At 32.8% G+C, this 16,623-nt stretch overlaps 1 protein-coding gene across 1 annotated transcript in view; it reads right to left on the minus strand.

The window, feature by feature from the left end:
• The window catches only part of NEGR1 (neuronal growth regulator 1), a 919,240-nt gene that overhangs the window by 554,513 nt on the left and 348,104 nt on the right, over window positions 1–16,623 (minus strand). The window contains exon 2 of the mRNA XM_049772064.1: window positions 5,090–5,322. Coding sequence (XP_049628021.1) covers window positions 5,090–5,322 — 233 coding nt within the window. The remainder of the gene's footprint in view (window positions 1–5,089; window positions 5,323–16,623) is intronic.

The following is a 16,623-nucleotide window of genomic DNA, read 5'->3' on the forward strand; positions in this document are numbered from 1 at the left end:
TTTGGGATTATTAGGAAGTAGACACTGAAATACAATGGGATTAATGGTATAGCATATTTCTCAGGGAATATCCTAGTGATAAATCCCTGGAGAAGGAAAGAGATGGGATTAAAAAAAGAAACAAAAAGCTAAGCAGCAGAACATTCTTGAATAGTCTCAGCTGTCTGCTGATCCTTTACCTGGGTTGAAGGGAAGGGTTTTTTTATTTGATGTCTCAAGCACTCAACAGTTGTTTGTTGCCCTAGGCCTAGGCAGACACTGACTTCATGCAAAGTGGATCTCTGTGGCTATTTCTGAAAGGAGTTACTATTTTCATTGATGAAATAAAATGCTGTTGATTGATTGTTTTCAGGAACTAGGAAAACAGGATACATTTGAGAAGTAATACAGAACAGTCTGTGTATCACAAAACTTACAATTCTTGAAACCATGATATTAGAATATTGAGGGAATTTACATATCCTTAAAAACTTCCTTTGGTGGCAGAGTAATATGGTGGTTGGACAAAACCTAAATTAGATTTCTTTAAAAGAACATAGGGGAACAGGTACACACATAATTATATATACATAGATACATATATAGTGGAGTGTATATATAAAATTTATTTATTTATTTATTTATTTTGGTTTGTCGACCACACCCAGTGATGCTCAGGGGTTACTTTTGGCTATGAGTTCAGAAATTGCTCCTGGCTTGGGGGACCATTTAGGATATGGGGGGATCGAACCGTGCTCCGCCCTAGGCTGTTGCATGCAAGCCTATGGCTCGCGCCACTGCACCGGCCCCATAAAAATTATTTTACATATATGTACTATGCTTCTTAGCATAGGTATAAGTTTTCTATTTTTCCACAAGGCTTTACTCAAGGCATTGTTTTTATGTATATATTATTCAATTTACTATATTTCTAAATATTTTGTATTGTAAGCAACTTAGATTTTATTTTTATTGTTTATTTTTGTTTTGGGGCCACATCCACTGTGCTCTGGGATTTCTCCTTGTTCTGAGCTCAGAAATCACTTCTGGCAGGCTGGGGAACTACGTGGGATTCCAGGAATTGAACCGGGGCTATCTCGTGTCAGCAGCATGCCAGGCAAATGCCCTGCTACTGTGCTAATAATCTGACTCCTAACAAATTAGACTGTAGACAGAATCAAAGGACACACTATTTTTATCATGTTGAAAAGGCAGCACTTACACTTCGTTGCTTCTATTATTTGGTATTGTAAAAAGAGCTCTGGCTTTATAATGTATAATCCAGTTGTCATACTTTTTTTTTTTTTTTTTTGGTTCTGGGGTCACACCTGGCACTGCTCAGGGGTTACTCCTGGCTTAATGCTCAGAAATCGTTCCTGGCAGGCTCGGGGGACCATATGGGATGCAGGGATTCGAACCAATGACCTTCTGCATGTAAGGCAAATGCCTTACCTCCATGCTATCTATCTCTTTGGCCCCAGGTTGTCATACATTTTTACTTTCATAAATAAAATGATTTTGTTCAGAGTAAAACACAGAACATGATTTGAAATTCTGAATTGTTATCTTGATTTAGTATCCTTATATTGTATGTGAATAATTCAAAAGTATGTTATTGTGGCAACTATTATCTAATACCACACTCTAAATATACGCAATGATTGTTGGAAAGGATTACTCTGGACAATAATTGGGCGCTAAAAGGAGATAAAATTGTAGGTAACAATATTGAAAATCACAGTGTCTAAAAGAAAATTAAATACAGAGAGAGAATGAGAAAAAATGTCTGCCCTCAAAGAAAAGTGGAGGGGCAGGAAGAAAACTGGTGACATTGGTGGTGAAAATTAAGTAATGAAATATGTACATGTGAAGGGTTTTGTACATAATATGACAAACTCAATTATTAACAACTTTGCATTTGTGAAAAAATGAAATCAACTACATTATGATCAACATTTGTTGATGTTTAAGTAAGCTAATTAGAAATTGAGTAAAAAATGATATGCCCCAATATATGACATTTTTCAAATTGCATGAAAGCTACAATGATAAGTTAGTGATAAGCAATATAGAGATTACTTGCAGAGAAAGCATTATTAATAGTACTCTGAAAAATTTATCTTACTTGATGACCAAAAATAGTGCCCTACACTACAATATAAAGTATTTCCAAATTAATTTTTCCCTTTCGAATCAAAAATCTAATAATCAGAGTTTATTTTAGTCTTTTGGTAAGACATCCTCTTTCAAGTGAAAAAACTATTGCAATTTGTGTTTTACAAAATTATACAATTTGTACCCAAATTGTACAATTCCTTGTGACTCAGTTCATGAGGAAAAATTTAGGAAGGTATCCATGTTTCCCAATTTGTACTCCACTTCCTCTTTCATTGCTCCATTCATTTATATAATAGCACTATAAAATCAATAGCACCAACAAATTTACCATGCACAATGGCTGTACTGGCAAGATATCACGTTTATTATTCCCTTTCTAAAATTATTTTTTGAATGGCCTTCTTGAGTACAGAGTAAGAATTAAAGTTGGGCTTTGTGTTCACTAGTTAATAAACAATTGATAATGTTATTAATACAGTCTACTCACAGATGCTAAATTCTTTTATCTTGGTGAATAAAAGCTTGGTAAATTATTAAGCAAGAAAAAAACACTTCAAATTATTGAGATAAGTAAGTATCAGACAAACTAAAAGATATGGAAATTAAAGTTATACTCTCTCTTTTTTTTCTGCTCATTGACAGGAAATGTAGCTTAAGAGGAGTTGACTTTTTATGACATTTATTTAATTCTTGGATTGACTAAAAAGCCTAGTAATGTATTCCCTGAACTTTATTAATATAGATGGAAAACAGCCCACATGTCAATCAAGTAATAAAATTTAAAAGAATTAGTTTTTAATTTCACTCAAGAATATTCAAAATGAAAAGACAAATCTTTCTCTAATGGAGTACGATAGTCCTTCTAACAAAATTGTCAATAAGTACATTCCTAAAATGGAATTCCTCAAAAGTTGCTCAAAAGTTCATGTTATTTGAGTGGTTAGCAAAAAAGAGAGAATCAAAAAAAAAAAAAAAAAAGACAAAAAAAAAAAAAAAAGGGGGGCCGGGCGGTGGCGCTAAAGGTAAGGTGCCTGCCTTGCCTGCGCTAACCTTGGATGGACCGCGGTTCGATCCCCCGGTGTCCCATATGGTCCCCCAAGCCAGGAGCAACTTCTGAGCACATAGCCAGGAGTAACCCCTGAGCGTTACTGGGTGTGGCCCAAAAACCAAAAAAAAAAAAAAAAAAAAAAAAAAAAGAGAGAATCAAGGAAATTTATGTAACAGTTTTTAATTATTTTTTATAACTTCAAAATATATGTAATAGTTATAAAGAAACCTGAAATTAAATGTGTTTGGGCATGGTCTTATATGTTCTTTTTATAGTTTTAGAATATGGAACATGCGACGGAAAAGAACTGAAAAAAGGAAAGTGGTGTATGTTTGGTGTTCAGAAAAATAATGTCAATTTAAACCAACAAGAAGCAAAACATCTACCTCAAGTAACTCAAATATATTATTTTCCTAGTGTACTTTTTCTCTTGTAATGGTCTTTGAGCTAGAAGCTCAAGTCAAAGGACACCGAATGAAACAAGAACAGGATTAGGCTTGGATATCTAAAGAAATGTGTTTTTGACTTGTAATCTCATGTCAGATTTTGAAGTGAGGCAAACTTCTGCCCTTTGAAACTTTTGTATAATCTCTGAATAAAGATGGGCTTTAGCAAAAACTTTGTTTTATTCTGTATGCTATCAAAAGGAATATAATCATACTCTGCAATGATCTTCAAAAATAAAATTCACCATGACATTGATTTATATTTTCCTCTTTAATTGTTTTGTGATTTTATTTTTATGCACAGTTAAAATATTTTTTCTAACTGAATTTGTGTTTATTTTTATTTAAGGAATAAATGTATACTTGATAAAATTATGGGTTCATCATGATCATCTTTTCTAATCATTATACAATACACTAAAATTAATAGCATTAATAGCATGTGTTAAAGTTTTAAAGGATAAATTCAGAAAGGATACCATTAAATTGCTCACTCAGCTTTTATATTAGAAAAAATATGTACTCAATACTATCACATAATATAATTTATTATTAATTTTGCAATAAATAATTTTGAGCTCCCAAACATGTATTTCTATGTAATCACCATATGATTAATCTAGAAAAGGATGTGAAATGATAAAAACATAAATGTTCGAGGCCACTGAGGTGGCGCTAGAGGTAAGGTGTCTGCCTTGCAAGCACTAGACGAGGAAGGACTGCGGTTCCATCCCCCAGCATCCCATATAGTCCCCCCAAGCCAGGGGCAATTTCTGAGCGCTTAGCCTGAGCATCAAACGGGTATGACCCGAAAAACCATAAATAAATAAATGAATAAATAAATAAATAAATGTTCCATTTTTTAGCAGTGTAATTTATTTTTTGAAAAGTATTTATATTGGAGATAAATAGACTCTTATGTTCTATTATGCAACAAAAGTAATACAATTTGATTATTTTGTTTGCCTTTGCAAATAATAAATTAGCTGGCATGATTTATGATCTTCCGAAAGTAAATCAAAGTATAAGGAATTATACCATATTTTCCAATTAATCTCTATTAAAGTAAAATAATTCTAGAAGAGTGCCTCTTCCATTGTAACTTGAATCACTATAAAAAGAATTTCCATTGAAATAAATACAACATTGGAATAATTAAATTTCACTTTTAAAGAATTTTTTTCCTTATTTCCAAAAGTTTTAGTGTTATAACATATACATGATGTGTTATCAAAGACTTATTTTAATGAATTAAAATGAGGTCGCAAAGATTTATTGGGCTTTAACTTAAAAGAAGATATAAAATGATCCATATACAAAAAGTCATAATAAGATATTACTAGATAATTATCCGATCTTGATAAGGTTTATTTGCTGAGAGTCTAGATAATTACTTAATGGATTCCAGAAACATGAACCCCTGACAACAGTGGTATTACATTTTTAACATTTTTTGTTACATAAACCATCACAATATAATAAATATGGAAATGTTTACCTTGCACAGTTAGATGCACCTGCATTGTTCTTGGTGTATGTTGAGTCTGAACTGAGCATGTGTATGGGCCATCATCTGTCACATCTACATTCTGTATCTGAAGGCTGTAGTCCCTTTTATTCAATGTTGAAATTGAAACTCTAGGATCCACAGACCACTTGTCACCTCCAGCAAAAATAATACTTGACCGGTTCAGCCAGGCACCCTTTGATGCTCCATCTTCCAAATAACACCTACAAATCATGAGAGACAGAACACTATTAATCAAAATGAAAATGAGAAACATTATATTTGTCCTGAATATATTTTCATAGACTGAGTTATATAGCAACGCATCAAATGCTGACACCAGACACGAACACATTGGCACATCCTCCATTCCTAATGCAAATGTAAAACTAAACCTGAAAGTGGTGTTTGTTTTGTTTAACTGTTTTCTGTATGTTCATTTTAATTCAAAGTGTCAAGTGCTGTTCCATTGTCTCTAGATGACAACTTTAAATAATGTTATTTAAATAACATTAAACACATGCATCGTGTATTTTTTTTTATTTTTTTGAGGGGACCACACCCATTTGATGCTCAGGGGTTACTTCTGGCTATTCACCCAGAAATCGCTCCTGGCTTGGGGGGGCCATATGGAACACCGGGGGATAGAACCATGGTCCATCCTAGGCTAGTGCTTGCAAGGCAGACGCCTTACCTCTAGCCCCACATCTCTGGCCCCACATCATGTATTTTTTGAAGCTTAAGAAATGGATAAATGACTTATCCTGAATTATATCCTAAATCAATTCTCAATGTAATATTTTGTAAATATGGAAAGTACAGAATAATGGAATGAAGGACTTATTTTAAAATAACTTGTAGGGGCTGGTGCAATAGTAGAGTAGGTAGGGTGTTTGCCTTGCATGAGGCTCACCTGAGTTCAATCCCCATCATATTTAGGGTCACCTTAGACCACCAGCATTGATTCCTGAACATAGAGCCAGGTGTAACACTTGAGCACTGCCAAATATAGCCCCCCCCCCAAAAAAATAAAACCAAAAATACTTGTGCTTGGAATGGCAAGTCTATACAGTGAAGCCATAAATTGCATTTTACTGTTGAATTTGCTACTGTAATTAGTTGATGCTAGATCAATAAAATACTTTGGTAACAAATAACTGCTATTTTTTCAATCAATTGATCAATTGTCCAGGATACATAAATTTACTTTTCAAATGAACATTTATGGAATTTTAGTATTTATGAATTTAAAATGGCTTGTTCTTTATAAAATGTTACATCTACATAGAGGAAAACACAAAACAATACTATGCAATGAAAAATCAAGTGGACCATAATTCTTGATAATAAAACAAACCTAATACTAGCTGAGAATATTGCTTAAGGCACAAGTGACATTTAAACGAAAAAAAAGGTTTAATAAACTATGCATAAACCCTGGTAAAAGAGGTAAGAATAACAGGTATAGCATTTTACCAAAAGAAGCTAAATACCAGTGAAAGAGAGTTAGAAAAATAGAAAAATGAGAGAGAGAGATTTTCTGAGAGTAGATATAGAAAGCACAGATGAAGTTATATATTAAACTAGAACCAAATGATGACAAGATGTATTTTAAGTAAAATCTTAAAGTAATGTACTCAATATTACATAAACTAATACAATTAAAATCTAGCTCTGTGTAGGTAAGTACTAATTTAGAAGAGGGCTATGGTCAGATGCACGTGATTTTGCTGAGGAATGGAATTCAATATTTCTAACGAAAAATGTTCTGATACAAATTAAAGACTGGTTGTTTTAAACGAGTACAAAGCACAGTTAGAAACGAAATACACATATATCGAAACAGTTTGACATCTCTGCTCAAGAACACCTTGGGGGATTGAACACAATATTTGTGATTGGTACAAGCTGAATGCAATAGGGTCAGATGCTGCCAACTGTATGAAACTAATCAGTGAGTATAAAAAATAAGAAACAAGGAACACTGCAGAATCTAATTTGCAGTCAACTATACCATTTAGAAAATCAAACTTATAAAAGCTATAAAGGTCATCATTAAAATGACTTTGCTTGTATATTTAATCAAGACACAACACTCCTTTTAATGACATAACCAATCACTGTACACTGTCAATCTAAATATTTCCTATTTCACAAATTCACATATAGTGGTATATCAAAGAAGTCTTAAATATGAGTAATAGGGTTAAGATAAATGTATTGTGCATATTTTATATCTAAGTTCATCAGAGTTCACTGCATTACATCTGCATTGGTGGGTATCACCTTTTTTTGTATCCAGTGTTCACAACTACTTTTAGAATATGTACTGCAATTCAATTCATCACTAGAAAATAAAATAGATTAGGTGGCTAGTCCAATCCATTCTATAAGGGATACAAATGGAAATCATAAATACGTTTTACATTTATATATTGTCTATTTTATATGTCTACATTCAATGTCCTTTCTACAACATGTATGTCAAAGACTTTCAAAAAAATCTAGAAAGTAAAAATGATCAATGTTGCAGAAATTACTGCAAGTAATTTTTTATTTACTGAATGTGACCAACTACTTAACCTGTCCTATTCTAAAGGAAGCAGAAAATTAATTATTAATGGATATTTTTACCATGAATGTTTGATTTAGAATACTCTGTCTGGTAATTCCTTTTACCTAGAGACATCAGAAGTTTAATTTTCATTTGAATTTATCAGGAATATCACAGAGATTAGCCTTCATTTACCTCTAGTTCTTTAACATACCAATGTGGTTTACAATATATAAGTAATGTATTAATTTTAAAGTTAAGAACACCAGTTGTTCTTATGTTTTTGTGATGTGATGTATGCTAATCTCAGTAATGTGAGATGATACCTCATTGTTATTTTCATTTGCTTCTCCTTGATAATTAGTGATGGGAGCATATTTTTATGTGACTTTTGGCCATCTGTATTTCTTTTTTGAGGAAATGTCTATTCATTTCTTCTCCCCATTTTTTGATGGAGTTAGATGTTTTTTTCTTGTCAAGTTTAATCAATGTCTTATATATTTTAGATTTTAACCCCTTATCTGATGGTTTTTGGGTGAAAAGTTTCTCCCATTCTATGGGTAGCCTTTTTATATAGTCACTATTTTCTTAGGGACAGGGCTTCTGAGTTTAATGTAATTCCATTTGTTTATCTCTGCTTCCACTTGCTAGGCCAGTGGTATTTCATTTTTGAGGAGGCCTTTAGCTTTAATGGTGGAAGAAAGATTTCCAAGTGGTGGTGGTGGTAATAATTTAGTTTTAAATTCTTTGGGCAACAAAACATCTCTTTATGGGTTTAAGAATTTTAGGATCTAATAATGCAATTATTTAGAAATCCTTTCCAATACCTAATAATTTTTATCAGAGATATATAGTACATACATGTAGAGCCTTCATTACATACAGAGAGTGAAACAAATATTGTAATTTGATAGTCATGATTAAATTATTGGAGATGCTTGAGAGATCCTGACTTTGACCTTGACTCAGAGATTTGTTCCTGTCTCCTTACAAATAATAGAACAAATGATAAGATTTTTTTTGTGGGGGCACACCCTTAGGGTTTACTCCTAGATATGCACTCAGAAATTGCTCCTGACTTGGGGGACCATATGGGATGCCAGGTCAGTCCTAGGTTCGCACATGCAAGGCATATGCCCTACTGCTTGCACCATCGCTGTGGCCACACAAATGGTAATTTTGATTGAATCAATTCCTGTTTTTACTTATTCACTCATAAGGCAAATTGAATCTTTATACTGACCAATAGTCCTATGTTTTAAGGTTTATGTTTTTTTTTTTTCTGATCTCACAAGCCACTATGTTTCCCAATTCCACTTTTTCTGTAAATTTCTTCTAACTATTCTTGTTCCATCTGACCATGTGCTGTCCTGGCCCAGTAAATTTTGGTTTGTCACTCCAAGATCTGTGTAACTTACAAACATAAATATAATATAAACTTGAAGGTACTCTTTGGTTGGGAAGGAAAAGTCACATCCACATAAACTATAGAAAATAATTAAGAATACAGATTTCTGTACAACTCTTGATTAGGAAAATATAAAGAAATGGTCATTAGATCAAAGCCACACTGGGTGAACAATGTAAGGAAATAGGTAGGGTGGTCCAGAGCAATAGCACAGCAGTAGGCCATTTGTAGCATATCCAGGACGGACAGTAGTTCGAATCCAGGCATCTCATATGGGCCCCCAAACCAGGAGTGATTTCTGAGTGCAGAGCCTGGAGTAACCCCTGAGTGTCAAACAAAAAAAAAAAAAAAAAAAAGAAAAGAAAGAAAAAAAATTGGTAGGGCTTGTAACTACTTGAAAAAATAATGAACTGCAACATTCGACTTGAAACTCCAGGATCTCAGTTAAAACATTTGGACTGTGATGGGAATGTTGCACTGGTGATGGGTGGTGTTCTTTACATGACTGAAACCCAAAAACAATCAAGTATGTAATTAAGGTGTTTAAATAAATTTAAAAAAAATAGTATGGAAAAAAAACATTTGGACTATGCATTTAGTATTTATGAGATATAAATGTATAAGATATATAACTTATAAGATACTATGATAGAGCTATCTCATCATTCTAAAGATAAATAAAGATACATTGAACAAGAAAGTCTGACTGCACTCTTAACCAAAGTGCCAGGTTGTTTGTGCATTCTAGAGTTACACAACATTAAGCGTTCTCCTTATAGGACTGAATAATTAAGGTGTAAATAGGAGGTTGTTGAACTATGCATGATTGGATAACTCATTGAACAAAAATTCTCAAGTTATTTGGATTATTTTTATGCTCAACTTCAAATATGGGATATGTTATCTATAACCCCTATTTCCTTTAGTACCAAATATAGTGATATAGACTGCCTAACATGATACATGCTGAATATATCCTCTGTTAGAAAATAGCATGCTCTTACTAAAATGAGTTATTTTTCCCTTAAATAAAAAGTCTGCAAGTTTATCAGTTTCATAAGAAATGAATGGAAGAGTTCCAAATATATACTCCACCTCATAAATTGTATTAATAACATACCACATATCATGATAAAGCTTGTATTTTCAGTCATATTGATCTACAAAGATACACAACATCTATTAAAATATCTATTTTAAGAGAAGTATAAAATAATATGCATATATTTATTTATTGTTTCATAGTTATTAAAAATAAAATTTTAATAAAAATAGTAAGAATAATTCTGAATTCTTTATAAATAATATTTCTACCCACTACTCAGATCCAATAGAATGGAATAAAGTTCTATTCGGTGAGCTACCAATTGATTAAAAAAAAATAAGATCAGTGGAATAGACTTAAAAATTCAGAGAATGTTCCCCAGAAATACAACCAATTAATCTATGAGAAAGGGGCAAGAAACACAGAATGGAGAAAGGAAAGCCCCTTCAACTAGTGGTGTTGGTACAACAGGTCAGCCATTGGCAAAAAAAGCGAACTCGGACCTCCATTTAACACCATCCATAAAGGGCAAATCCAAATGGATTACAGACCTTGATATCAGAACCTTAACCATAAGGTATATAGAAGAACGCGTAGGTAAAACACTTCATGACATAGTCTAAAGGCATCTTCAAGAAGGAAACATCACTGTCCAAGCAAGTGGATGCAGATATAAACAGATGGGACTATGTTATGCTTAGAAGCTTCAGCACCTCAAAGGAAATGGTGATGTGATGAGGATACAAAGGCCACCCACAAAATGGGAGAAACTAATCACTTAATACCCATCAGTTAAGGAACTAAAATCTAAGATATACAAGGTCCTGACAGAACTTAACAAGAAAAAAATTAGAACCCCATCAAAAAATGGGAAGAAATGAACAGACACTTCATCAAAGAATAAATACAAATGTCCAAAAGGCACATGAAAAAAATGCTCCATATCACTAATCATCAGGGAGATGCAAATCAAAACAATGAGATACTATCTCACACTACAGAGACTGGTATATATCATACAAACACACACACACACACGCACACACACACACACACACACACCAAACAAGCAAACAAATGAAAAACAACCCAAGAACAATCAGTGCTGGTGGGGATGTGGAAAGATCACTGCTTGTAGGAATGCTGTCTAGTCCAGCCATTATGGGAAGCAATATGGAGATTCCTCAAAAAACTGTAAATTGAGCTCACATATGATCCAGCTATACTACTCCTAGATATATAATTTGTTATTTGGGTCACACCCAGATATGCCCAGAAGTTACTCTTGGCTCTGCACTCAGAAATCGCGCCTGGCAATCTTGAGGGATAATCTGGGATGCTGGGAATTGAACCCAGGTCCACCCCAGGTTGGCTGCATGCAAAGCAAATGTTTGCCTTACCACTGTGCTATCTCTCCAGTCCCGTGGGGTGTCTATTTTTATAAATAAAACCAAACCACAAAAATGTTAGTTATCATGCTGCTTAAATAAAGATATTAAAAAAAAGTATGTATTAATTTTGTTGTTGTTACTGTTGTTTTGGGACCCCTAGAGGCACTCAGGGGTTACTTCTGTCTCTGCACTCAGAAATTGCTCCTCGCAGGCTCAAGGAACCATATGGGATTACTAGGATTGAACCAGGTGGTGGTTTGCAAGGCAAATGCCCTATCCACTGTGCTATTGCTCTAGCCCCTGATGTATTAACTTTTACTAGTCTGTGATACTAGCTTCTGATAATTCAGTATAAAAGGTGGACATTAGAGATTTAAGTAAAAATTAACATATATGAGTTATTACTATTTTAATTCTCTGACAGAAAAAAAAAGCCCATAGCTACACATGAATTATATTTCCCCTTTTTCTACCACTAATCCCCTCAACACATTCCTAAAATATCACCATCACCACTCCTTCACAGCAGGATTTATTCAGCTCAATGCAAAAAGATCAACTTTATTCAAGACATGCTGATTAATGAAAGTTCCTGCTAAAGGCACTAATTAACAAAAAGAAGAAAAGCACAATTTCTTTTGGTTTCAATGATAAATCATGTGAAAATTATATTCCCATGAAGGAAAATGGAATAACTATCTAACTTCAAAGAGTAACAGTGAGAAATAAACAAAAAAATTTGCCACTTTATTTTCTGTTTATTTATTCACTGATTTACTCATTTCACCTCCTAGTGAACCAAGAAGTCAACATGTCAAAACTTTGTATGCAGAATTAACATGGGGATTACTGAGGTTCAAATGTAAAACACATTCTGTGTCCTTCATGTTATGGCAAAAAATTTTCTGGGGAAGAAAAGGTTCTTATTGTCTATTATGCCTGGTAAAAAGATGCAATATTTTAAGGAAAATATTCAGTTATCAATTTGTCTAATAATCTAGTTATTTCATAAATAATTACTTACTTATAAAGTAAGTACATAAAAGTACTTACTTTTATGAAAATGATAATTATACATTTAAATATATAAGTATATATATTTAAATAACCAAATGAGAATGTATTTTTCACGGTAACATTTTAATGTTGTACATTGATAACACTAGCACTATTGTTTTCCAAATGTAGTTCTAAGCAAATGATGCTTAGAAAGAGGTGTAACATCTCTTTCAAACCAGACTATCATTGTGGACATTTAACAAAAAGAAAAATATACTGCAGAGACATTAAGTCACATAGATTTTTTTAATGAAATTTATGGACTGGGAACAACACATATATTTCAGCCACAAAAATATTTAAATATTTTATTTATTTTATGAAAGAAAAATACTTAAATAATTTATTATTATACTGTTTTATAGGAAAAAATTTATATTAAAGTACCTTAGGTAAAGATCAAAAGTTTTCAGCTAGTATCTAATTAAAAATTAATTCTGCAAAGACTTTAGTCATTTACTTAGCTATGGTTTGGAGGCAATCCTGCAGTTCTCATGAGTTATTCTTGGTTCTCAAGAATCACTCCTAGTGAGCTCAAGGATTCTATTAAATGTTGGAGGAAAAAATTCCGGTATGTTCCATGCAAGAAAAGCACCTTAATCCTTGTACTATTGCTTTGATTCTTCTAAATGTCTTCAGATATTAAATATTATAGATCTGAGAAAAATCTAAAAACAAAACATATATTTCTGTTACTATTTTTATATAAGACTACTCCAAATTTCTAGAGAATTTAATATAAATTGTACTATAGAACCATATTGTCCTAATTCATAATTAAAACTCAAACTTTAAAATAAATAAGTTAACCACTAAAACTGTTTCATACAATTTGTAGTTCACACTATATATAGTTTAATTAATACAAATTTCACTTCTAAATATCTTAAGTCTATCCTCACGTAATTCTATTTAAAATCCAAAATTTTTAATTTGAATTTTATTAATCACTAAATTACAAAAATTAAAATTTTCCTTATAATAATACTACCATTTTTGTTTTATTGATATATTTATTTTTATTTTCTGGCCATATTTGCGGGATAAAATTTTACACTGCTTTAACTTATAAGTTACTATCCTCTGGCACAATAAGTATAACATTTTCCACTCTTCTCTTATTCTCTTTTTACCACACCATAGAGGAATAAACCTGTGAATTTGTGCTTTGCTTTTTTAATAACACTATTAGAAATATCCTTGTTTTATCTCATTCTGACTATTAAACGTTGTTTCTATATAAACATATATGTCTGTTTAGAAGGATCAAAGTTTTAATATTTATATGTAGGATAATTCAGCATATTAGTTTTAACTCACCTTATGAATAAATATTTAATAGGTAAATGACTCCAAGTGAAAAGAAACTTGCACATTATAGCTTAAGTAAACAGAAGTTTTGAATAAAAATAGCACAATTTTTAAGATATTCAACATAATCTTGTTCTTATATTTAGTAAATTTTATTTAATCAATTTTATTTTTCAAGAAGTTCATACAGGGGGCTGGAGTGGTGGCACAGCAGTAAGGCATTTGCTTTACATGCGTCTAACCTAGGACGGACCACAGTTTGATCCCCTGGCTTCCCATATGGTCCCCTAAGCCTGGAGCCATTTTTGAGCACATAGCCAGGAGTAATCCCTGAGCATCACCACGTGTGCCACCCACCCCCCAAAGAAGGTCATACACCATGACCATGTAGGTTTCATACCAGGAATGCAAGGATGGTTTGACATACATAAATCAATCAAGATAATACACAGTACAAACAAATGGAAATTAAAAAGCATACCATCATATCAAAAGATGCAGAAAAGCATAGGATAATGTCCAACACCCATTCTTGATTAAAAAATAACTCAATAAGATGGAAATCAAGAAAATTTTCTAAGTAATGTCAAGGCCATCTACCACAAACCAATGGCAAATATTATTATCAAATGAGATGAACTAAAAGACTTTCCTATAAACTCTCATACAAGACAAAGCTGCCCTATTGCACCACTCCTATTAAACATAGTGCTGGAAGTTCTTGCCATAGCAATTAGATAAGTAAACTATATTAATGGCATCCCAATAAAAAAATAAGTCAAGCTCTTACTGTTTGCAGATGGCATGATACTCTATTTAGAACCCTAAAGACTACACCAAAACTCTTCTACAAACAATATATTTAAATAAAAAAGTAGCAGGGTACAAAATTAACATGCAAAAATCAATGGCCTTCTTATACACAAATAATGATAGAGAAGAAATGGGCATCAAAAGAACAACTCTTTCAGGGCTGGAGCTGTGGCACAATGATGCGGTGTTTGCCTTTCATGTGGCCTACCTAGTTTAGATTCCCTGGTATCCCATATGGTCTTCCAAGCCAGGAGCGATTTCTGAGCACAGAGCCAGAAGTAAACCCTGAGCGTTACTGGGTTTGGCCAAAAACCAAAAACAAACAAACAAAAACTTCCATTAACATTAGGACCACACAAACTCAAATACCTTGGAGTCAACTTAACTAAAGAGGTGAAGGACCAATACAAAGAAAACTACAAAATCCTGCTTCAGGAAATAAAAGAAGAGACAATGAAATGGAGACACATACCCTGTTCCTGGGTTGGGATGAATATTTTTTATAAATTGAGATATGTTAGGAAATAATACATAAACTCATTTAACATTCACTAGTTTCAAAGGTAGATCTTACCATCAGATTAGGAATGGTGCTTAGTAGTTGATATAATGAAAAAAGAGAGTTTTGCACTAACATATGAGTAGATAAATATATGGCATACCCAAGAAAATATTATTCAATGTTCATAAAAGAGACATTATTCGCTTATGGCATCATGGATGGAATTTGAGGTTATTATGCTAAGAGAAATAAGTCATAAAGAGAAAGACAAATGCCAGATGGCTTGACTTAGGTGGAATATAAAAAATGCAAAGCCAACACTTTTGAAAACAAAATAAAACAATATCCTGTATTCTGACAATAAGAGGTGACAATAGAGGCAAACAGAAAGAGGTGAGAGGAATGAACAGAGGTGACCAACTTAAGAGTAGTGATTACAAGAATTTCAGTGGTAAATGCAGTGCATTTATTAATTTGTGAACTTATATACTCTTAAAATGAATATAGAGTATTGTAAATCATAGATAATAAGTTTAATAAGTATTTTCTCTACTCAGCAGTACAGGAAAGAATATATAATTGTGCTTGAATGAATGCTGAATAAAAGAAGTAATGAGGCAAAGACGGCGAAAAGGAAGAGGCAAAATGTATTTAATAAATTAGTTCAGGGCTAGCTTTGTTCAAATGAATTTCCCCATAAGTTAAAAGGAAAATTTCCGTGTCATTCCTGCTTTAAAAAAATTCAGCTACACCAGCTTGCTTTCTCTTACATGGATTTGAATGTGAGAGATTTGGATCTGGAAGGGCTTCAAGATTTCTGTTAACTGGCAGGTGCTCTGAACTGCTGTGGGGAGAATTCTGTCTGAAGTGCCATCTCTTGGCAGCCACTTTCTGGAGAAGTTGGACTTTCACCTCAGGAACTATAATGGGAATGAACATTGCATTCAGAATGCATGCAGGAGGTATTTAAAATAGCAGTATCAGGGCAGGAACCTGCAATCAGGCCAGAGAATTGATAAAGTTAAAGTTTCAGGCTCCAGGCAAAACTATCCATTCCAACCTCTTTGGGAAGAATCCAAGTAGACATTTCACTCACAAGATTAGAGAAGGAACATGGAATTTTTAATTATAATGTCAACAATCAACTTCCATCAAACATCTTTGAGTCTGTTGCTTAAGGAAACTTTTTAATGTAACATAAATATAGATGATAAAACAAATAGAATAACTATATTTGCAGAAAGCTTTTGAATTCCTGTTTTACCTATTTTCTATTTTAAAACATTAGTCAATAATGACTCTCTGTTTGTTTCTCTTTAAGCTTATTTTCACTGATTTTTTTTGTTGTTACATTTTTCTAATAAAAGTTCTGAGCACAAATTATGTTTTATAGAGAATGGCTACATAGTACAATTATTAACATTAACAAGGGAAGGCTTTAA

The sequence above is a fragment of the Suncus etruscus genome, chromosome 4, assembly GCF_024139225.1.
Source record: "Suncus etruscus isolate mSunEtr1 chromosome 4, mSunEtr1.pri.cur, whole genome shotgun sequence".
NCBI lineage: Eukaryota > Metazoa > Chordata > Mammalia > Eulipotyphla > Soricidae > Suncus > Suncus etruscus.